Genomic DNA, 24,185 nt, shown 5'->3' on the forward strand with positions numbered 1-24,185 from the left:
GATGAATGGAACTAACTGTTGTCTGCCTTATTTTAAGTATCATCAGTTGTAACCAGATGAACACCAGGTTCAAAAGCTGGTAATTATAAAGGAAAATTCAGAACAAGTCATCATTAAAGAAAAGATATAGCTAGAAAATTGAATAAGAAATGGAAGACTCCCATGAACCATCAGAATGTGCTTCAGCTGTGTAAGGAAAATGACGGCTTGATGTTATATTCAGAAAACCTGAATTTTAAAAAAAAAAAAAACTCTAACATCTTCCAATGCCTTGTCTTGTAAAAAGAGTAAAACTAAAAACAAACATTCTAAATATGACAAAAAGTTCTAGGCAATATCAAATCAACCAAAGATTATATTTATCAGAACCTTACCTTTTCTCTTTCATCTTCATTCTTGTCTGTTATTGACAAGAAAAGAAAGAAGAGGAAAACACATTTAAAAAGTCTTAGCCAAGACTCATTGTCAGACATAACTTGTAAAAGCTTTTGTAGAAACCTCATCTCTCCCCAGAAAAGTGAAATCAAGACAAGGCCAAAAGAGCTGTAAATGTTCGTATGTTTGTCTGTCCAGAGGAAGGCAGTAACCACCAGGTTGCCAGGATTTCTAGAGATAATTACAATAAAGATCTTAAAACTGCTTCATACTGTTTTGTTGATAGGATCTTAGTAGATTCCAAAAAGCAGAAAAAGACACACAAGGAAGCCATTGTGGGCCTTTTGTATTAGGAGTTGCCATCCCTGAAATACACAGCTGCCTTCATAGCACAGAGCTTCCTTTGTCATCCAGTCCATCTGTGCTGGAATTGAAAACATGTAGCTAGAAGATGAATTTTGGGAGGAGAACCTGAAAGATAAGAGGGCTTCTCAAACCCTGAAAAGATAGGCAGTAGTCTTGATCATAGTCAAGAGATTTTTTCTAACTCAAAAGATTAAAAAAAAAAATTGGACCTGTCCCCAGTAGTCCTTGTAATGGTTTGTCCTTAACAACTTCCAGACATGTCAGAGATGGACGTGAGGAAGGGAGTCACCATTTCATGATTCTACAGAAATTGGGCAGAGGTCTTTATATGGAGAAGCAGTTCGACAGTACAGCCACCTTGCTCAGAGCAACCTAAGATCCTCTAAGAGAATCAGAAGCCATGTGGGCATCCAAGAGAGGGCCAGTCAGACGGAAGGTTTCTTCAGTTCTTCAGCTAACTATGGTTCCTCCTTGCTCTTCAGAAAGAAAGAAAGTAGGTGAACAGCCTCTGGTTTGAGTTTGGCTGGAAGAAGCAGGTCTTGGCTAAAAAGGGCTGAGAGTGTTTTGTAGCTTGCTGGATGCTAGCAATGAAGTTCATATGATTCCTTAGAATGTTTTGGAGACAGTGAGCCTTACTGATGACAATAATGAAGACTCAGGTATAATGAATAAAGTCCTTAGTGATTATAGCCAGATAGGAAAATGTGTTTGCCACAAGTTGCAAACAACAGATGAGATAACATCTATTCAGACAAAATTGAATTCATTCTGTTTTCTTAAAAAGCAAGTATGATATTAATATTCCGAAAAAGCCTTTAATGAAAATAAAAATAGAGACAAAGAGAAATGTTTAAGTCCAGAAATTACCCAGGAATATCAACTAATCCAAAATGCAAAGCAGAGTTTTTCAGTTTTTATGTTTGTGTTATTTTGTACTAAGAAAATAAAAAATCTTAGCATGATACACATAGATGCACAAACATACATATGTAATTTTGAATCTTGCATGTTTTGTTGTTGCTGTAAGTTGAAGGAAATGGGCTAAAGAAATAGGGAAACAGCAATTTCTTGGGATGTTAACATTGAATTATCAGCATATCTAGATAAGACAATGTCAAATGAACTCCATTTTGACTAAGAATAGAAAGTAGTAATATTAGTTGTCTACCTTTCTAGAAAAAAAGTTTTTTTTTTTTTAAAAAGCATATTAATCCTCAGCATAACTGTCTATTTCTAGGAAACAATTAAGTGAATAGTAAACATTTATTTATTAATGGTTTACAATGAGGAATTTTTGGCAAATATAAAAATGACCATATTTTGTTTATTTTTTCCAAAAGTTTTGGTGTCCTGTAGACAGTCTATGTTTAGGTTTCCTTATCATGTGAGAAGTAGTTATTTAAACAAAACTTAGAGTTTGATCCTTAGCTGCTGAATTAAATACTGTGCTTATTCTAAAGCATTATGCAGTTTAGAAATATGGGCACCTTTAGACAAATAGATGGTTGCTTAAATTGTGATCACATCACATAGGCTTTTCTTGCTATTGTTTAGGCAGTAAAATTTATGTTACTCCAAATATTTTTTAAAGATTCAAAACTCACTGTTTGGGAATGTAGGGTCTTAAATATTATTTGTACATTGTTCATGCATTACAATGAATAATATTTTGTAGTTACCTTTGACAACTGTGAGAGTAGATATATCATGGTATATAGTCTAAACTGTTGTTGGAAAGTTATTATTTTTTAAAATATTGTTTTTATGTTTTCCATAATATGCAATATGTTTCTGTTTGCATTCATAAACACTAAGGCAGTTTTAGAGGTGTGCACAAATGTTCCTTGCCTGAAATCACTGGAAAACGGACTAAAGCATTTTCAATTTGTAGAACATACTCCTTGTCAGATGTTTTTGGTTCTTCATGCAATTGAGAAGCCACTCTCTGATTATGCTAAACGTTAATTTCCGAAAGTTTGGTAATGACGTTCGTTGTCACACCTCATTTGAAGTGAAGTTTGAGAAAGAAATAAAGTTATGGGTCTTTCCTTTTCCTCTACGGTCATTCCAAGGTAGAAATGCTTACTACCCCTGGACTTCCACTTGTCCATGTAGCCTTTGATTCCTTTGGTGTATATGGAAAGGGAAAGGCTGCAACCAGTGAAGCACATTTTAGGTGGAGGTCCTTTGTCGTGAGTGTACATGCCATAAACACTGAACAGTGGCACCAAGATGCTCTTTCTATGGTTGCAGGATTGATGGGGCCAATGTGTCAGCCAAAAGCAAGAGCAATGCTTCACCCTTTGAGGCCCTGCTTCCCTGGGTAGACAGTTAGGGCTTATCCCTTCTGTCTATTTTGCAGGCCTGGGCTTTGCTAAAGAGCATTTGAGGAGAAGGAGATCTTTTCCTACTGACAAAGCTGTATCATCCCCTACAAATTGCACCCTGGATTGGCATAGTCATGGAACCACAGTAGAAAAACACAGGGAAGGATGGGGTGAGAAAGGTGTGAAGCTCATTGGCATAAGAAGGTACCATTTATCTGAATAAAAGTCAGGCCTTCTCCTGGGGATTACTTTTTTTCGTTTTTTGAAGAAAAGCTGGTCTTTAGGAAGTGGTCTTTTTTATTCCTAAGGACAAAGGAAAGTTCCAGTGCAGAACAGTCTGCCGCTCCTGAGCTCCGTGTCAGAGTCAGTTTAGGAAGGTCAGATGATGCAGCACTTCATGGTCTAAGACTGTTTGGGGGAGGAGCTGAGGTGGGGAGAGTGGAGGGAGGATGTGGAAGTCACAAGAGAACCACCCCCTGCTCACTTCTCTGGCTGCCCAGAGAACCCCTCCTGCATGGGATGGCCCTCCTCTGTGCGGGGGAGATGGTGATGCCACGGGGGTCTGCACTTGTATGGCCAAGAGTGCCTCCTCGGATCTCACTTAATAGAAGTCATGCATGCACATGGTAAACACTCAAATGATATAAAAGATATGCAGGGAAAGTAACTCTTCCTCTCACTTTTTTTTTCTTCTTTTGTTTTAAGCAGAGAAAGATTTACTGCAGGGCCAAACAAGGAGAATGGGTGGCTCATGCTCAGAAACCTGAACTCCTGATGGTCTGGGGGGAGTTTTTATAGGCAAAATTTGGGTGAGGGCTGCAGGGTGTGTGACTTTCTTCTGACTCACTGGTGGGGAGGTAACAGGGTGTTGCTCCAGGAATCTCAGCCTGAAGTTGCCATCCTTCACCTGGGTGGGAGCCTTATTTCCTACAGAAGAACGTAAAGACACCATTATATACATTCCTTGAGGAGGAACCAGGACCCTGCCCCCAAGCTACACTGTTGTGCCTTGACTGTTCCTCCTTTGCTTCTGCATTCCCTCCCTTCCCTGACAAGCAACTGTTTGAACCTGCCCTTTGGAACTCAGGGAAGGTCAAGGAGGCTGAAGGAAGTCTATGTCCTACAAATAAGAAATGGGGAACATGGGAACGATTTGTACCACGGTGGACCCCACAGGGTCCTGCTGTTTCAGCCAGATCTGGTTAATTCAAACTGCCAGCTCTGATTCTTTCACCCCCTTTTCCTGTCCTGTCTAGAAACCTTGCCATGCACGTAACTCCCACCCCTGGGAGTCTCAAATCTGCAGAGACAAGATAAGCACTTGCTTCTCATCAGACCCTGGGACTTTTCCTGGCTGCACACCCAGGTGAATGGTCAGCTGGGATTGCCCAGCCTTCCCTTGTCTTGGGATCAGAAATCAAGACTTTAAAGTTTTTCTCCAATGTCTCCCATGGGCTTGCTAGACAATCAGACTTCAGGAACTTGCCAGAGCCTCCTGGAGGTGGCCTCCTGGCAGGGGAATACTTATAACAGCAGGGTAAATGGGTCCTGCTGAGTTCAAAGCACTTTGGCCCCAGGTTATCTTGTTATCATTGCAAAGGGCTTTCTGCCATCTACTTAGCATCTTGTAGACTTTGAGACTTGAAGAAGGATAGTGACATGTTGTGAACTTCCAGGGTGTGGTGGGAATGGTGAGAAAAGGGTTTTGGGGACAGTGAAACTGCTCTACAGGAACACAAAGCAGGATTGTTGTGTATAATGACAACCTTTGTATCGGAATGGGCTCCAAGTGAGGCAGGTCTGGTGATTTTAATCTCCTTTCAAGGTTTAGCTGCTCTGAGCTCTGTGAATTTCAAATAGTCTAATAGTCAGTTTGGCTAATACATTTATTTACTTAGAGACTTTCAAAATTAAACCAATGAAGACCTGCCAAACACCTACCATGTGCTAGATACCATGTTAAGTGCTGTGGGAAATTCTGAGATGACTCACCGTCCCTGCCCTCTAGGAATTCATAGTCTGGTAGGGGATATAAGATATATAGATCAATAACTGAAATAGAAGGTGGAAAGTGACAATGATTCAAGATAAATATAAATAAACTGTGAAGCAAATTCAGAGGAGGGAGAAATATGCAACAGCCAGTGAAAAAATCTGGAGTAAATTTTTAGATTAAGACATACTTGCACTATACTTAAAGGATTAGAGATGCAGAGGGCATGCCAGGTGGAACTGCGGCAGAAAAGCCTGAGTGTGTATAGAATTGCCAAAAGTTTGGTTTGGCACCCAAAGGAAATAGGAAAGATAGACCGTAGGGGTCCTTCCTCTTTAGGCAATGAGCATCGCAGCAGCAGTGCAGTCTGATGGGATGAATGTTTTAGGAGGAGCCAGAAGCAGAATGTAGGACAGGAGGAAGGAAAGGACAGAATGTGGAGGACATCGGGCAATTATTAGGTTTGTTCAGGCAGGTGGAACAGAAGGGAGTGGGCAACCTAGATAAGTGTTTTAGAGTAGAATTAACACAACTTTGCAACTGATTATGAAAGGAAGCAAGGGACAGGCATGAATGAGAAATACTATGAAGTTTCTAAGCCATGGGTGGCTGAGGAATTTGTGGGACCAATAGACAGCAAAGCATATTTGGAAGGAAATAGGAGGAGTTCAGGTTTGGACAAGAGGAGTTTGAGATGGAAATTCAGGCTTAGAGTGTGGAGGGAAATATGTCTGGAGATATAGATGACCGTCTGTGTTGAGGAAACAAAGCAGTAGAATTCCATAAGGTTTCAGAAGAAGGAGGAAGGTCTATTCTCCACGGAGGAAGAATGAGCGGAGGTGTGAATGTGGCTCTGGGCTCTGAGGTCAGACAGACCCGATTTGGAACCCTAACTCTGCCACATACTTTCTGTGTGACCTTGGGCAAGATACCTGATCTCTCTAAGCCTCAGTCTCCTACCTGTAAAATGAGGTAGAAAATAGTCTGTTTTTTGGCAGGAGATGTGAGGATTCAATAAAATGATAAATGTAAAATGTTTAGAATGTTGCCTGGCATATGCTCAGTAAAAGCTAGTTATTTCAAAATAAAGTATCACCACTAATAATGGAAGTGATTGTGGACAAAAACTTGGGGGCACTGACCTTCTTTGGGCATGGGGGAAGAGAAGTCAGAGAGGAAGACAGGAAGAAACAACAGAAGAGGATCAATAGACTGTAATTTTGCAGCATAAGGAGAGCGTTCCACAAGGACTTGGTGGCCATGGTTATCAGTTAAAATGAGAAGTTAAGTTAGATGAGTGTAGAGAAAACACCATTAAATTTGGAAGAGGAAGATATTAGTTTGCTAGGGTCTTTATAACAGTACCACAAACTAGGTGGCTTAAACAGCAGAAATGTACTATCTCACAGTTCCAGAGACTAGAAGTCCAAAATCAAGGTGTTGGGAGGGCTGGTTCCTTCTGAGAGAGTAAGAAAGGGTTGATTCCATGCCTCTCCTCTAGCCTTTGATGGTTTCCTGGAGATCTTGTCATTCCTTGGCTTGTAAACACAACACCCCAATTTCTGCTTTTGTCCTTATGGCGTTCTCCCTGTGACACCAGTCATATTGGGTCAGGGGGCCCACCCTCCTCCAGTATGATCTCATTTTAACTTGTTATATCTGCAACAACCCTATTTCCAAATAAGATCGTGCACTGAGGTACTGGGGGTTAGAACTGCAATATGTGAATTTGGTGGGAACACAGTTCCACTTGTGACAGGGAAGGTGGCCTTCGAAAGAACAGTTTCAGCAGAGACCAGATTATACACCAGACAAGAGAAGTCAGGAAGTGGAATTCTGCGGTGGAAGGGAAACAGAAGAACTTGGGACAAATTGAGGTATATTAACCATGAAGGCAAAGAGGAAGTTTATATTGAGGACAAAGCAAAATGGATGTATGAGCAATGATACGTGCCCATGTTCAAGTCCAGACAGTGGACTTTTCTGCACCTTCCTGCCAGGCCCCACACTCTTTTCTTTTGTTTTTGCCCAACTTAAATGGAGAATTGGTTTATCTTTCCAGTTTGCTCATGAAAAAAAATTGACACTGAGAGAGAAAGCAAGCAAGCACATGCAAGCAACCCTGATTTATGTTAGTCTATAGAAATATAATGAGGAAAGGAGGAAGGAAGTCCTCTTTTGGGTATAATCAGAGCATATGCGCTCACAGAATTTCAGGATTTCTTTTAAAATCCTTTTTTTTCCCCAAAGAAGATATGTAGCTTAGAATGAAGAATATTTCCTTTGAGAAAAAGCTTTAAAGATAATACTAATCTTAATTAAATAGTCTTTCATATTCAGAAGGGAACAAAATTATAAATGTACATGCAACGTTCTCAGCCATACATTCTTTTTAATGATATTAATATATCCCTAGAGATAACTGTAAAGCTTCTTTCTAATTAGGTAGTATTTTATTAAACTGAACAAAATTTTGTGTTAGTTTGAATACCATTTTCAAGAATTAAATAGTAATCATATCCTCAGATAAAGAGGGTTTTGCTTTCCCCCATGGAAATTATTGGTGCTGGTCAAAAACCAGTTTTAGGATGATGGAAACAATGAGTCTGCTTGTTAAATGAAAGCAATTCAAAGTCCCTGAGATCTTGCCAAGTGTGACTATGTTATTGATGATTCTACTTATGCCAAGATAGCTATTTTAATTAAAAATTAGAATAATTTAAACTTTATAGAAATCGAGCTTTTCCAATGGACTGATTGTTTTAATCAAATAAGTCAAAATAATTTACATTTACAGTAAATTAACCTCTGGGGGCATAGTATGGAGGAGTGGCTTGAGGACTTGGGCTGGAAGCAGAAAGACCTGAGTTTGAATTCTGGTTCTATAATTAAAGAAAAAAGAGGGAGAGCACAAAGTATGTAAAACTGGAAATGATAAAGATTGAAATAATTGTACATGTAAATCCCTAAAAGAAAGAAACTGAAGTGAAAAATATGAATGTACCAATTACCACATAAGGTGTTGGAAAGGTGATTAAAAAGCTATGATTGAAGGAGATCCCAGGACCAGACAGATGCACAACTGAGTTTTTTTCTCATTTTTAAAGAACACATAATTCAGACGTTTTATAAACTAGTCTAGGTCACAGACAATGATCACATACGAATGTAGATGCAAAATTTCTAAAATATTAGCAAATGGATTCTATTAGTGTATCTACTAGTAGTAAAGCAAGTACAGTTTTTTCCACGAATGCAAATACAGTTCAATGCTGGAAATCTATCCTTTCATCAACAGACTAGAGGAAAAAATCACCCATCAATTGAAAAGACATTCAATTAAATTTAGCAACTGTTCCTAAAAAAAAAAAAAAAACTCAGTAAAATAAAGAATATTTACCAGAAATGAGTAGCAAATATTATCCTAAATGGTAAAATAGTAAAACTATTTCAATCCAAAACCAAGAACTAGACAGGAATGCCTACTCTCCCCATTATTATTTAACATTGTCTTGAAGGTTCTTGCAAATATAATAAATAAATAAAATAATCAGTAAATATACCAGGAAAGAGGAGAAAATCATCTCTTTTTTTGGCCCTATCATTAAATACATGGAAAATCCAGGAAGCCATAGAAGAAAACCTTCTTAGAATTAAGTGTCTAGCTGCAAGATAAATATATGAAACTCAGCAATTTTTATCAGTTATAAAAACAGATAGATACAAATGGAAATGTTAAAACGTATTCAATTAATACCAGTAAATTTATAAAATACAAAGAAATTTGACAAGAAAAGTACAAAGACTTATATGAAGAAAATAATTCATCAGAAGTTGTCTGTCTTATAAAGGGACATAAAATAAGATATAAACAAATAGAAATACCATGTTTTTGGATGGGAAGACTTGATATTAAAATGATCAATTCTTCCAAAATTAATATATAAATTTAATGTAATTCTCCATTAGGATCCCAGTGGCTTTGGAGTGGGGAGGATTCAATACAATGATATCGAAGTTTATAAAGAAGAATAAATGACCAAAGATGGCCCAGAAAAATATGATAAAAAGACTAGTGGGAAAGGATTTACAAGATGTCAGAACATGCTATAAATTAAATATTGTATTGACATAGGAATAGGTAACTAGGTTGGTAGACTAGAATAAATAACCTGGAACTAGATCTTGGAATATATAAGCATCTTCTATACTAGAAAGTTGATAGTTTACTGCCATGGGAAAAGGATGCATTCTGTAATGAATGATGGTGGCAAAGCTGGCTATCCATTTGAAAGAAAAACTTGAACACTTATTTTATGTATGTTCAAAAATAAAGAAAGATGTAAAAACTAAATGTAAGAAAATTAAACTATAATATCTTGCAAGATAATCTGGGAGGCTACATGTTTAGATTTTCTAAGAAGTGAGAGTGATGAGGAAAGACCCTTTTAACCAGAAGCTTGATCGTATTTAATTATATATAAATTCATACTCTTGTAAGGCAAAGATATCATGGGCAAAGTCAATAATGGTGAATTGGGAAAAAAATGATTGCAAAGCAGGTGACAGGTAGAAGATTTGTAATGAAAATGTACCAAGAACTCTCACAAATGGCAAGCAAAAGATAAACTACCCAATAAAAAATGGCCAAGTCATACAAATAAGTATTTTGTGGAAGAGCAAATTCAGTTGCCAGTAAACATATGAAAATGTGCTCAAATTAATTAGAAGTTAGAGAAAAGCATATTAAAGTACTAATGAGTTTATTCATTACCTCTGACTGTTAGAAAGAAGCAGTAGTGCCAAATACTGATGGGATGCAGAGAAAACGCTGATAGCATCCTTTGCCAAAGGAAATGTAAATTATTTCAGTACTTTTTGGAAAGTGATCTGGCAACTTCTTTTAAAAATAAGAGTATATCTTTTCTTCAACCAAGCAATTCCTCTTATGATTTTCTCTTATACAAATGAATCCATTCTGATTTGAAAGGATTTCTGAGGGGAGAGGGTATAGCTCAGTGGTAGACTGCATCCTCAGTACTGCCAATAAAATAAACTTAATTACCCCCCACCCCCCCCCAAAAAAAAGGATTTCTGTAAGGTGTTTTTGTGGTTTTTTTTTTTTTTTTTTGGCTGCAAAAAAGCATTACTGTTTCCATTTGGTCCAGGGGAAAGGGCTCCAGGGTGGTTAAAAAAGCTGCCTAGTGGCTACAGAGAGAAGCTTCACCAGTGGAGTGGGACTTCTCAAAGGCTGCTGGTTTCCAGAGGTTTCTAGTCGTGCTTGAGGTTGAGCCTTTGGAAGAGATAATTGCCCCGCCCAGCCTCGGGACTAGCCAGCCTGCAGAGGTTGGTCAGGTGTTTGCCCATCTTCTTGATGAGTTTCACATCCTCACCCAGGAAGTGGCTGTCCAGGATGTCACAGAGGTAGAGGTCCGGGCGGGCAGAACCCAGGGCATGCAGATCCAAAAGGGCCTGGTTCAGGTTTTCCTTCAGTGGAATGGCGGCTTCCACAGGGTCCTGTGTTTTACCTCCCTCAGCTTGAGATGGATTCGGCATGTCCTGGAAGCGGGCGTGGCCGCTATGCTGGTTTTGCATTTTGGAGACAGGCTGGGTGCCCTCGCGTGTCTCTTCAGCCAATCATGGGAAAACTGGCCCAGGCTGTCCAGAGCCGCATCACCGCAGTGGAAATAGAAGCCCACGGAGAGGTAGGTGTAGGAGGCCCGTGAACACACGTTGACCAGGCGGTTGACAGCCGCCTCCACCTTGGTGGAATAATTCTGACGAATCTGGGAAGCTCATAGTTGATTGGTAATAAGGAGCTAAGCTCAAAAAATGGTGTTGGCTGGCCCTAGAGGCTAAGGTTAGCTAAGTGGCTGACGCCGAACGTTGTGACTGGAAAAAAGTTTGGCAAGTGGTCAGAGGCTGGAGGAAGGGGCGTCCCTGGGTCTCTTCTGGCCAAACACTGTTGAAGCGAGAGACAGACTGTGAGACTGTAAGATATTCTTAAGTGAGAAAAACAAGATGCCAGGAAATGTAGATAATATGATTCGATTTTTAAAGAGAAACAATGAAAAACTTCCCCTAGTATGAATATGAATATGGAAAAATATATGGACAGATACGTGCTAGGTTATTGACATGAGTTTTCTGTGGTATTAGGTGAGAGGGACAGTTAATAAATCCAATATAATTTCTTCAATAATTTTCTATGCAACATATTTATTTCTTTTTCCAATTAATATTTTTATATTACCAAAATTTAAAAATTTAAGGTCAATTTTTTTCATATACATTTTTTGACAAAGACTCAACTAATTTAGCTTTTTTTTTTTCCTACCTAGCTTAACTAGTAACTTTTGCTACTGTGAGTTTTGTTTTGGCCATTACTTTTAGCAAGTACAATTCTCCTGGATCAAATGATCAGATCAAAATTTTGGGAAGAAGACTATTTTTTAGTATAAAATTTTGAGCTCAAATTTTGCTGTTTTCAATAATACCTAAAAGATGATTCTTTAAGTCATTTGAAAATCAATAATAGATTTTATTATTTGAAGCTTTTGCCATTGCAATTTTTGTTCTATATAAATTATTTCTGAAAGTACTATTTATTATGAATTGGATGTGCTAATGAGTTTATTTTCGTGGCCCAGAAAACAAAGCAAATATATAGAGCAAAGATGTAAGACCTGAATGCACAATGGGATGAAAATATCTTTGAGGTCAAAAGTTAGGGTCAAAGTGCTCTTCTTTGTGCCTGACATAGATTAAATGCTTGGTAATTATTTACTAATTATTATTATTACTTGGTAATTATTTACCAATTATTATTATTACTTGAAAGTGTAAATAATCCTACTCTATTTAGCCACCCTACTCTCTTACAAGGCTTTGCCGTTGAGATTAGGAAGACAATGGTTCGTGTAGAGCTGGAGTCAGGGGTCAACAAGGTAACCTTACTAAGTGAGGCAGGCCAAGCAGGAGATCCAGTGGGGACTGGGAATGTCAGACTGGGGGAGCCCTGCCCAGGCTATAGGGGCATTTGCTACTCTGCTCCAGCTAATTGTGGGTCGTATGTTGCCATATCCTTAGTTTTTTGTTTTTGTTTTTGCTTTTAACCAATCTGAAAGTCCACATTTTAAGGTGAAATCGGATATTCAAGCATTGGTGGGTGTTTTGAATTTTATGAAACACCATGTGGGTCAACAGTATGTAGTTCTGACAAAACTACATGCTACTTTTTGACTTCCGGTGTGGCTCAGTCCAGGGCTGTGCTCATGTTCCCAATGTTGGAAAATGTGACCTATTAGGAAAATGTCATCTTCTGTCTGAAAAGTCCCTCTGCCGAGAAAATTTGTCTGTCTGTGACCTCAGGATCAGATAAGTCAGGTGTGTCCTTGGTCGAGATCTGAAGGACGGAGATTAAGGGAAGTGTGCTGGGGAAGGATTTGTCTAGATGCACCCCATAGAGTCCCCCGTGTATTTCAGGGCATCCCCTTGAAATAGTGTGGGATGTTGGCTGTCCAGCAGCAGGTGGCAGCATTGGAACAGAGATTGGCCATGTTACAGCCCATGATAGTTTCAATTCCTTCTCTATTTGTACTTGAATATGGGAAGCAACAGATTACTCAGATCAGTTTTAGAGGGAAGAAAATTATTTGCCATGCACTTTCAATTTAAAAAAATATTTAAGCCCCTACCGTGTGCCAGCCTCTGTGCTGTGCATTTTCTCAATGGTCTCATCTTGTTTAATCTTTACAACCTGAGACGTGAACAACTATTTCTCCCAGTTTAAATTTGGGGAAATTGAGTTTCAGAAGGCTAAAGGAATCTGTTCCAGGTTATACGGTTTCTAAGAGGCATAGCTGGGTCTGGAACTATTAGATCTTTGACTCTTTTCATGGACTCACACCTGTCACTACCAGCCTTGCCGTCGTGTTGCTGTCTCAGTTCTGTTGACATTTTGCCCAAATGATGTTCTTAAGAAACTCAGACTGTATGCTGGGGCAGAGAAAGCCAGCAGGGCAGAGGACATTTGCCCCAGATGCTGGCCAGGTGATTGTGCCCCAGATCTGGTGATTGAGAGAAGATGGATTGCTATTATGCAGAAACAGCACATTTACAGTTTGGAGGATGGATGTGGAAATTTGATGTGTTTCTCTCTCTCTCTCTCTTTTTTTATATAACAATTCCTGTGACAAGATTACCTTCTCCTCTATTTCTTATTGTTCAAAGCGTTGGCCTAGAAAATAAGTTATCTAAGAACTTTAATATTTCTTGTGATAAATACGGTGGTGCTGGCCATCATTCTAGTCATTTGATAATTAAGGCTGGAGGATGTTTGCTTGATAGACCTACCCTCAGCTCTTTTATACGATGTCAGACTGTGTTTGATTAAAAATGATTAATCTCATGATTTTGCATAAATAGCTTATGTCTGTTAAAAAATTTGCTAAGTGAATTAGATCAACCAGTAAGATTCAGAATTTCTTCCAGCTAAGTAGTGTTGGGTAGAGAGCAGGTACAGCACTGTTCCCCTCTTCCTGTGTGACCTTGTGAAAGTAATTCATTCTTCATCTGTAAAGCAGGGGAGGGACTGAGCGACATCACAAGTTTCTTCCTGCTCTGCTCATCTATGACTTTCTGGAGTCTCCATGGATCAGTATGTGAACAGAACTAAGCCCCCCTCCATGCAAAGGAGCTCTAGAAGTGGGCACAGAGATTAGATAAGCCCTTCCACCTTCACAGGAACGATCCCAAGTCAGGATCCTTAGTTAGGAATTAACTAAAAAGAACACTGTTATATGGAATTTAGAGAGCATGGGCTTGGAATCAGACAGTCCTGATCCAAATCGTGGCTCCCCTGGTGACTAGCTGTATAATCTTGGGCAAAACCTGAACCTTAATTTTCTTAGTGGACAGTTTTCTTAGAAGATAGATTTCTTAGATTGCTGTGGGTTTTAAATGAGTCAGACTTTATAATGTGACAGGATAGTTACCCAATAAATGCTAACTATTTTCACTAGTCGTTGTTATGGGTTAAATTACAACACCTGAACATTCATGTTTTGAAAGCCTAGCTCTCAGGACGTCAGAAGGTGACCTTATTTGGAGATACGGTCTTTTCAGAGGTAATCAAGTTAAAATGAAGTCATTAGGGGGGCCCTAATCCAGCATGATTGGTATCCTTCTAAAAGGGGGAATTTAGACACAGGGGCATACATAGAGGAAAGATGATATAAACAGACACATGTATGCCTAGGAGAAAGGCCTGGAACTGATTTTCCCTCACAGCCCTCAGAAGAAACCAACCCCGCTGACACCTTGATTCTGGGCTTCCAGCCTGCAGAAATAAGAGCCAGTAAATCTCTGCTGTTTAAGCTGCTCCATCTGTGGTGCTTTGTCAAGCAGCCCTAGCCAACTAATACAGTTGTTTTCAGTCAAATAGCCATTCTACTGCCATCTTCCCCTACTCTGTCTGGACTTTTGCCCTTCAGAATTGTAAGAAAATAATTTTTTTAAACATTTTTTTGGGTGAGAAGTAATTAGGTTTGTTTGTTTGTTTGTTTGTTTATTTATTTATTTATTTAATTTTTTAATGGAGATACTGGGGATTGAACCCAGGGCCTCATGTATGCTGAGCACATGCTCTACCACTGAACTATACCCTCCCCCACCCCCATTTTCCCCAACTCTGAATGCACCATGCATTGCACCTATACAAGAACAAATCTTTTTGTTGTAGCTTTATGTTTGCTGCCTCAGCTGCTCCAAACTGGTCAGCCAGCCTTTGGGATGATATTAAAATAGCTCACATTTGTTGGTACTTTTAAAGCACTTTATGTGAATTCCATCGTACAAACCTCAGAGAGTGTTGATCACAACACTCTCTGAGAAAGATATTATTTTCATCATTTTACACACCAGGAAATTGAGGCACAGATAAGGTACAGTAACTTATGCCAAGATCACACATCTATGAAGTGGTAGAACCAGGATGTGGGTGGACCAGGACACTCTAACCCCAGAGTCCCTGCTTTTAAATCTTATGTGAGCCCTTAGCTACCATGCAAAGAAGCTTGGAGGTGATGAGGCTTGAAAGAAGAAGTCTGAGCAGCCACCTTTCATCAACAGGATCCCTGGAAGCAGGAGAACTGAGAGCTCTGTGTCCTCAGCACCGGCCTCTGAGTATCTCTCTCATCACAGCATTGCAACACGCAGGACACAGTGGTGCCCTCTGCCTGTAGATCACCAAACCTGTAAGAGGTTCCGTTGACCAGAGTCCAGAGCTGTTGCTCTTATTTTAGGTCCTGGACCCTTCATCTTTCAGGCTTCACCAAATCTGCCATTGATGAACTTTTTGAACTTTTGCCTGAGGATCTGATGTAGAAAACCGCTATGGAGGGGCAGAATGCCATAGTGGCTAAGAGCGCAGGCTCTGTTATCAAATGCCTGGCTCTGTTAATTACAGCCTGGGTAAGCCTAGGTGATTCATTTAGCCTCAGATCCCCACCTATAAAGTATGGGTACGACAAAAGTACTTGTCTCATTGTTGTGGCGAGGATTATTATTAATGAATGCACACATCTTGGACCAGCACATGCTAAGCACTTAATGCATGTTGGTGCTTATTATACAATGTCAATGGAATGGGATGGAGTACTATAATGGTGACTACCTAGGAGTGCATCTCTTCCAGAAAAAGGACTGACTCCATCCAGACTGTAGTAACAAATTCATAAAATTTCAATAACCTGCCATCTACACTGCAGTAGAAATAGAGAGCTGGATGTGGATGTAAGTTATTTTAGGCCTTTTGCAATTTGGTAGAAAATGTGCATGGCACATAATAAATATTTGTTTAATGAATGAATGAAATATGAGGTGAGGCCCTGATGTTGCAGGAGGTGGGGGAGCACAGGCAGGCAGGAGGATGCCTGGGCAGCTGTGATAAAAGTCAGAGTAGTCAGTTGTCTAAATCCTCAGTTTTGGAGGATGAGGTGAATTCTGATCCATCCAAAATAGCAGGTAAAAAGTAGGCATCTCAAGAATCTCAGTGGGCCCATTGGTGGTGGAGATGCTGGGGCTAAGGCTGGGCTCAGCTAGAGGAAGCAGGGCTGGAAGGAGAGGTTAGAAAAAGGCAGAGCGATGGCCAGCTGGGTTCCCTTCCAAGTGGGAACTGGAGAGAAAGCCAGGGACCAGGACAGAAGCCTGTTAGACAGAAAGACTCTTCTGTGGGAATTAGAGATGGCTTTGGCTGTGTGCTCACTTAGGGAGCCCCCTATCACTCACAGGATCTCTGAAGACAGGCCCCAGGAGCAGCCAAAGCATTGCAGACCCTGATGGTCATGTGAGTCAAGTCTGCTTCCTGTTCACTGAGGACAGCTGGCAGCTAGGAGGGGTCCGACACCCAGGCTGAGAGAAAGTGCCGAGAACTGGATTCCAGGCTGCACGTTGCAAGACATGGAAACTGCACCCAGTCCCAAAGAGAACTCCCACTCCCAACCTGAAACTTACGTTGTGAACCTCCTGCCTCCTAGAACTTTTAACGTGGAGTTGACTGACGGCTTTCCAGATGCCGTGGGAAAATCTGCATTGTGTTTGTTAGTGTCAAGTGTAAATTGTTAAAATCTTTTTGGAGGTTAATTTTGCAATATTATCAAAATTTAAGGGATGCTCATTACAGTATTGTTTGTAGTAGTGAATAAGTGGAAATTCTCTAAAAGCCATCAGCATAAGACTGGTTAAATAAATAGTAGTACTTCTTACTATGGAATAATAAGCATTAATCAAAGATGATGAAGTAAACACCTAGGCATGGGTGTGGAAAGATGACCACATTCTAAATTAAAAAACATGTTTCAGAAGAATGAATCAGTGTTGTGCAGTATGTATAAAAAAATCACGTGAGATCACCTGGCCTTGCATCTAGCATATAGTAGGTATAGTAGGTAGTCCCTAATTGTTAGAGCAGAAGAGATCACATTAAATGTGTGTGTGTGGGGGCGCACAGCATGCTCATTCTTTGCCTTTGCCCCCTGTTTTATGCTCCTCCTCACATGGCACCAGCTCTTTTCTCTGAATTCCTACAACCTCCCTTCCCCTTTTGTAATAATTTACCTTTCTCTGAGCACACACTTCCTTATCCCTTTGTCAAGTAGGTTCTTTTTTTCTATGTGTGTATCTTACCCCCACCAACCAGACTGCATATTTTCTTGAGGTCAGAGTCTGTTCTCTTCTTCTAGCAAATGTATGTTCTAGATTTTACAGGCCAATTCTACCTTTAAGCACTCTGTTATATAGACCCATAAACCCTGGGATAGCACGGAAAATCCAGTTTGGCATCCAAGCCATGTCTCCCAGAATGCTCTGGCACGTGGAAGTGGCACAATTTTCTTCAGCCTCGGTTTGAACAATATAACCCCTCTCTCTTTTTAATTTTTTAATTGAGAATATAATTGATATATAACATTATATTAGTTTCAGGTGGTGATCTCTTTCAATGTTTCATGAAAATGCCAGTTGCTCAGAAACATCCCATCTGTCCCCCACCACCCACATAGAAATAGAATGGGTGGCAGGCAAGCCTCCATCCTAATTATCTGGCCGTAATTGAAAGGTGCAAGTTGGCATTCTCAGGAAGGTGCTTCTTCAAAGACACTTGCTGCAGAAGCCAAAGTCCAAATTAAAATTGATTCACATCCTCATAGAAGCACCAGCTATTAGAAAGTAGGTCCTGGAATGGTGTGCCTCACCAGAGAATGAGGTCAGGTATGGGCAGGGAAAATGTCTTTCAGAATTTCAGCATAACTTAGACCTAGAGCTGAATTTATATGTTGGGTTTTCACTACAGATAAAATGTAATAATACTCACAGCACCCACTTAAAATTGTTGACCTTAGTTTTTGTTTTTGTTTTTTATAGTGAGTTGGTACTTAGCGAAGGAGTAAAAACAGAAACCAAGAATCAGAAACACTTATGGAGCTAACACATTTCTAGAGCAGTTGTTTTTAACCATGCTTTTGGGTCACAGGGTCCTTTGAAGATGTGTTGTAGGAGAGATGGTACAGAGAGACTCAGTAAGTTGTGCAACTGACTAGCTGAGGTCTGAATACAGGTTTGACCACCCTCACCAGAGTGCAAACTCCTTGAGGGCAGGAACCATGTCGTATCCATCTTTGTGGCCTTAGTGTTGAACACAGGTGGCTCTTGTTATAGTAGAAGTCTTAACCTGGTGACCATAGTTGGGCTTCAAGGGAGCCTGTAAATCCCCCCAAAGTGATATGCAGAATTTTGTATGTCTGCCCTTATCCTGGTTTTGTCCCTTCTTTTGGAGCCAGTAGCAGTAGCTTCCAAGCTGGTGGCCTGTTGTGAATTTCTCCATCCTCCTCATGGATGAGCTTTGATCCTTCTAAGTCTCCTTCATCTGAGTAAGAATCTGATCACTCCTTTCTTCAGAAAGCTGCCATGGTGCTTTTCCAGCCCCTGCAGAATAAAGACCAGATTTCTCCCCACAGCACCGAAGGCTGGCCTCGTGGGTCATTATCCATTTCAGCTTCATGTCCTATCCACCCTGGTACAAACCATGTGCTTTATCAACACTGAACCCCTCACTGTTCCTTAAGTAAAGCTCACATTTACAAGCTCTCCTGGCTGCCTCATTCTGCACCTCCGTCCCGGAGCACCATTTCCTGTATTATCCATCTGTTAAATCCTTCTTATCCCTCAAAGAACAAGATCAAATACCTCCTCACCCCAATTCAACAAGTCAGAATTAATGGGGGCTTTTTGAATCTACATTTAGCACTTAGTCTATCCTACCTTACAACTGTGTTATTGCCCATGTCCAATTCCTCAAAAGACCGTAATTTTTTGACGAAGAGGTGCATCAAATTTATCTCTGGGATTTCGAGTTCCTGCTAGAGGGATGGCTCACTAGAGACTGAGTTTGTGCATTTTTTTCCTCTTCTTCAGTGGGAGAGATGCAGAAGGCCCTCTCTGACTCTCTGAGGCTGGCATTCCTTAGTAAGGTAGCAGTGGAATCCTTTGGAATCCTTCTCAGGAGGATCTCCCTGAGAATGGCAAAGCCCCTCAGAATCACTAAAGATAGATTTTGTTTAAAGAGTAGGTGTGGTATGGTTGAGGGGAAAGGGCTTAACGAAACCCTGTGTGTCAGAGTTCAAAATAGAAGCTGCTCAGTTCTTGAAGACGGGTCCCTGGAGGGAAGAGGATGGTGACTCTGGGTCTAAGAGGTGGGCAACCCCAGAACCAGTCCCTGAGCAGCTCATTCCTGAGCTGGGCTTCAAACAGAAAGATGTGTTGTGTAAGGACTGTGTCTGCACTGGGCTGAAGCAGGAGCAGAAAACACACCTCCGCCTCTGGGCTCCAGCCTGGCTTCAAGAGAGGCCCCGTGCCAGCAGGCACACCCTCTGCCCCTCTGGAGGCTCTCCTCTGCCAAGCCCCCAGGCTCACCCCGTGCCCAGAAGCTAGAACTTTCCTTCCCCATGGCTTCCATACCCATGTGGAGCTGGGAAGTGAGACAACGTTAGCCTGAGGGTCCTGAGGATTCTGCTGGGCCCTTTAGGTTAGCTTCCGGTGGAGAGGACACCCTAAAACACACAGCTGCCACTGGAGCTGAGGACTTGAAGCCACTTTTGTGGGTGGAAGGTAATGCCCCAGCAGGAACTTCTGATCAACCACCAGTGCCCCTCCCAGAACTTAGAACAGTGAGGTGGAGTCGGGGTGGTCTGGGCTTCTCCTAAACTCTAAGGACTGCTGGGAACATTACCAGTAGGCTATGATTATGGAATTTACGCTATTGTTGTCAGAGTGCAACCTGGGGCATCCTAGTTGGACCCCAAACAGGGAGAAGGAATCTCCTGCTCCCTCTGTATCCCCAGCATTCGAGGCCTTGTCCACAGCAATGCTCATGGAATTAAAATCCAAATGCTTCTTAGCTGGCTCTCAATATTGATTCTGCTCTGCAAATGTTTCTTCCTATTCTCCACAATACTAAATGCCACTGTTTTGGTCCCTCTCCAAGGTCTCTGTCTCTAAGCTCTTAATTAGAAAAAGGAAGGAGTAATTATTAAAGTTATTAAAATATAGAATATTGCAAAGGAGCAGATTAGAAGTCTTCACATTAATCCAAACAAATTGTGCTAATGTTACTTTGATTCTAGCAAATGCAAACCCACAGAGGAAGATAAAAGCTAGGGCTTGATTTCTAAGTGGAGGGTTTAGCTTATTCACTAAGCCAGGATTCATCAGGCATTCACTGGGAGCTGCAAAGGAGAAGCAGGAGGAGATGAAAGGAAGAACGATGTACACACAGCAGAAAAGATGAGTGGGTAGGGAAGAGAGCCGTGCTAAGAGCGTCAACCCAGTAACTGTGATTCATCAAGTTCCTCCCTCAGCTTGGAGCTGTGGGGTACAAGGAGTGCCTTTTCTGCCCGGTGACTTCAGTGACTGCATTTGGAAGATGCCCAAACCCTCTGTTCAGCCCAGACATGTCTGCAGGTCTAATTGGCTACTGGACATGGTCACTTACCACAGAGAAGGATGTATGTCAGCCAGCAGGGTCCTCAGAGCTTTAACAGAGTTACATCCTTGTCCGGGAACCTACCTTGGCCTGGAAGGTTCCACATGCATCTCAAATTCAAAACATGCCAGACTAAGATGAAAACTTACGCCCCCACCTGCTCTTCTTACCAGGATTCCATCTCAGTCGGTGGAGACACCACCTACTCAGTCTTCCAGGCTGAATACCGAGAGCCCTCTCTGGTGCTCTTTGGTGCTCTTTAGTGTTCCTCCTCCTCATCCCTCTCTGGGCTGCTAACCAATGTCTTTTGGTTGCTAAGAACTAATGATGCAACCCCAGAAATGTCTCTTACCTTCTTTTCTTCCTTCTTACCTTCAGCTTCTCTGCTCTAGGTCAGTTCTTTGTCATCTTTTCCTGTCCTGCTTCTCCAATCTCTTCTTCTACCACTTTTCCAACCTACCATGTTTCAGCCAACCCAAACTTCTCACCATTCCTGTCTCCATGTCTTTCCCTCCCTGGACCACCTGCAAACTCTTTCCTGTCCTCCAAGGCAGAGCCTAAAGTTCACCTTCTCTGGCTGTCTAGTGTTGGTTCTCACAGAGCTCTGGGCATTGTGCCATCAGAGCCCTGTCCCATTGGCACTGTCACTGTGGACAGTCTGTTTCCCTTGCAGGCCAGGGACTGCATTCCACAGTGACCCATCCCAGGGGACTGGCAGAGTCTTGCTTGCACACAGTAGTACTTAGCATGCCTTTATTGACAGAACATTGGTCCTGGAGAGTGATGTCTGAGGAGGCAAGAAGCACGAGTCTGAAGGGAGAAGATAAAAACATTGCATTTGATTATGTCGGCTTGTTGTGACTTTACTGTATTTCATAAAAAAAAAGATCTCGGTGGTGCTAAAAATCTTTACCATAGTTAAACTGGAAAGACTTGAAATAAACGTTTTAGTTTAGAAGAACAACCACTTACCGGACACTGTTCTGATACTGTATTTTACATATCTTATATTTAAACCTAACAATTCTACATGTTAGGTTTATTTACTCCTATTTTATAGATGAAGAAATTGAGGCTCAGAGAGGTGAAGTAATTCACCCATGGCCACATGGGTATAAAGAGAATTGAATAAAGATTTTCTAAGATTTGGAATGTAGATCTGATACTAAAACCTGATTTCTTTGTACAAAACTATGTTTACCCTGGAAAGTGGAAATATACTCCCTCTCCAGAATCTATATATGAATGAATCAACAATATCTTCAATGTTTTCTCCCATCCGAAGTATTATAGGATTAACAATCCCTGATAAAGTGGACTGAGGTTGGTGTCAATATGCCCTTCTTCCCTTCCCTCACTTCTGGTTGGTACCAAAATCGAAAAGAAAATGGACCCAAAAGAAGTAGACCAAATGAGGGCAGGAGGAGAAGCAAAATGCCCCAGCAGTCCACAGACGACTAGCAACATCTCCTTTTGTACCTCCAATGTGCTTTTCAAAGACATTATTCTATTTACTTCTCCTAACAATCCTGGGGATATATACCATGACTCTCATTTTCTAGGTGAGAAACTGAGGCTTGGGGAGACTGAGGGATTTGACTAATTTGGAACAACACTGAAACTCAGTGCTAATTCTCCCAAACCCACTTCTGTTCCACTGCACAAGGTGTGCCCACTCCCCAGCTCACAGTACACTGCATGGCAAACAGTAATGTTCAAATACATGAACAATGATGAGAATAACCCATTTTTATTGTGCTTACAATGTGTCAAGTAGTCTGCAAAGTGCTTTGCATAAATTACCTTTTTTTAAACATTGAAGTATAATTGACTTAAAATATTGTATTAGTTTCAGGTGTACAACATAGTGATTCATTATTTCATACATTTCAAAATGATCACGAGTCTAGTTACCATCTGTCACAATACAAAGTTATTACAGTATTATTGACTACATTCTTTATGTGGCACACTATATTCTCATGACTTATATATTTTATAATTGGAAATGTATGTCTCTTAATCTCCCTCACCTATTTCACTCATTCCTCCATCTTTCTCCTCTCTGGCAACTGCCAGTTGTTCTCTGTATCTCTGAGTCTGTTTCTGTTTTGTTATATTTGTTTGCTTTTTTATTTAGATTCCATATATGAGTGAAATCATACTATATTTATCTTTCTTTGTCTGACTTATCTCACTTAGCATAATAACCTCTAGGTTCATTCATGTTGTTGCAAATGGCAAGATTTTCTTCTTTTTTATGGCTGAGTAATATTCCATGGTTATTTACACCATATCTTCTTTATCCATTCATCTGTCAATGGACACTAAGGTTGCTTCCATATCTTGGTTGTTGTAAATAATGTTGCAGTGGACATCAGGACACACATATCTTTTTGAATTAGTATTTTTGTTTTCTTCAGAAAAATACCAAGAAGTGAAATGGCTGAATCCCATGGTATTTCTACTTTTAATTTTTTAAGGAACCTCCACACAGTTCTCTACAGTGGCTGCACCAATTTACATTCCCACCAACAGAGCATAAGGGGTCCCTTTTCTACACATCCTTGCCAACAGTTGTTATTTGTTGTCTTTTTGGTAATAGCCATTCTGATAGATGTGAAGTGATATTGTGGTTTTGATTCGCATTTCCCTGATAGTGAGAGATGCTAAACATCTTTTCATGTACCTGTTTGCCATCTGTATGTTTTCTTGGAAAAAAAATGTCTGTTTGATTCCTCTACCCATTTTTAATTGGGTTGTTTGTTCTTTGATGTTGAGTTGTATCAGTTGTTTGTGTATATTAGGTATTAAACCTTGATGGAATATATTATTTGCAAATATCTTTTTCCATTCAGTAGGTTGCCTTTTCATTTGTTGATGGTTTTCTTTGCTGTGCAAAACTTTTTTAGTTTGATGGGCCATTTGTTTATTTTTGCTTTTGTTTCCCTTGCCTAAGGAGACATATTCAAAAAAATTTTTGCTAAGACCAGTGTCAAAGAGCATACTTCCTATGATTTCCTCTAAGAGTTTTGTGGTTTCAAGTCTTACATTTAATTACTTAATCCATTTTGAGTTTATATATATGGTGAGAAAGAAGTCCAGTTTGACTCTTTTGCATGTAGCTGTCCAATTTTCCTAGCACCACTTATTGAAGAGACTGTCTTTTCCCCAATATATACTCTTGCCTCCTTTGTTGTAGATTTATTGACCCTATAAGTGTGGGTTTATTTCTGGGCTCTCTATTCTATTCCATTGATAGATATTTCTGTTTTTGTGCCCAGTTTTAATTACCATAGTTTTGTAGTATAGTTTAAAATCAGGGCATATGATACCTCCAGCTTTGTTCTGTCTCCAAATTGTGTTGGCTATTTGGAGTCCTTTGTGTTTCCACATAGGCTTTAGAATTATTTGTTCTAGTTATGTTAAAAATGGCCTTGGTATTTTGATAAGGATTGCATTGAATCTGTGGATTGCCTTGGGAGTATGGTAATTTTAACAATATTAATTCTTCTAATCCATGAACATGGTATATTTTTGTCATCTTCAGTTTCTTTTATCAATGTCTTAAGTTTTCGGAGTACAA

The 24,185-nt window shown here is 40.3% G+C and overlaps 1 protein-coding gene across 1 annotated transcript; it reads right to left on the bottom strand.

The window, feature by feature from the left end:
• Window positions 1-10,332: 10,332 nt before the first annotated feature.
• LOC116666676 (ferritin light chain-like) lies at window positions 10,333-13,020 on the bottom strand. Its single transcript, XM_032490506.1, is given in 3 exon segments — window positions 10,333-10,700; window positions 10,703-10,855; window positions 12,969-13,020. Coding segments are annotated over 3 exon segments (573 nt in total).
• Window positions 13,021-24,185: the final 11,165 nt, after the last annotated feature.

The sequence above is a fragment of the Camelus ferus genome, chromosome 10 (assembly GCF_009834535.1).
Source record: "Camelus ferus isolate YT-003-E chromosome 10, BCGSAC_Cfer_1.0, whole genome shotgun sequence".
Lineage (NCBI taxonomy): Eukaryota > Metazoa > Chordata > Mammalia > Artiodactyla > Camelidae > Camelus > Camelus ferus.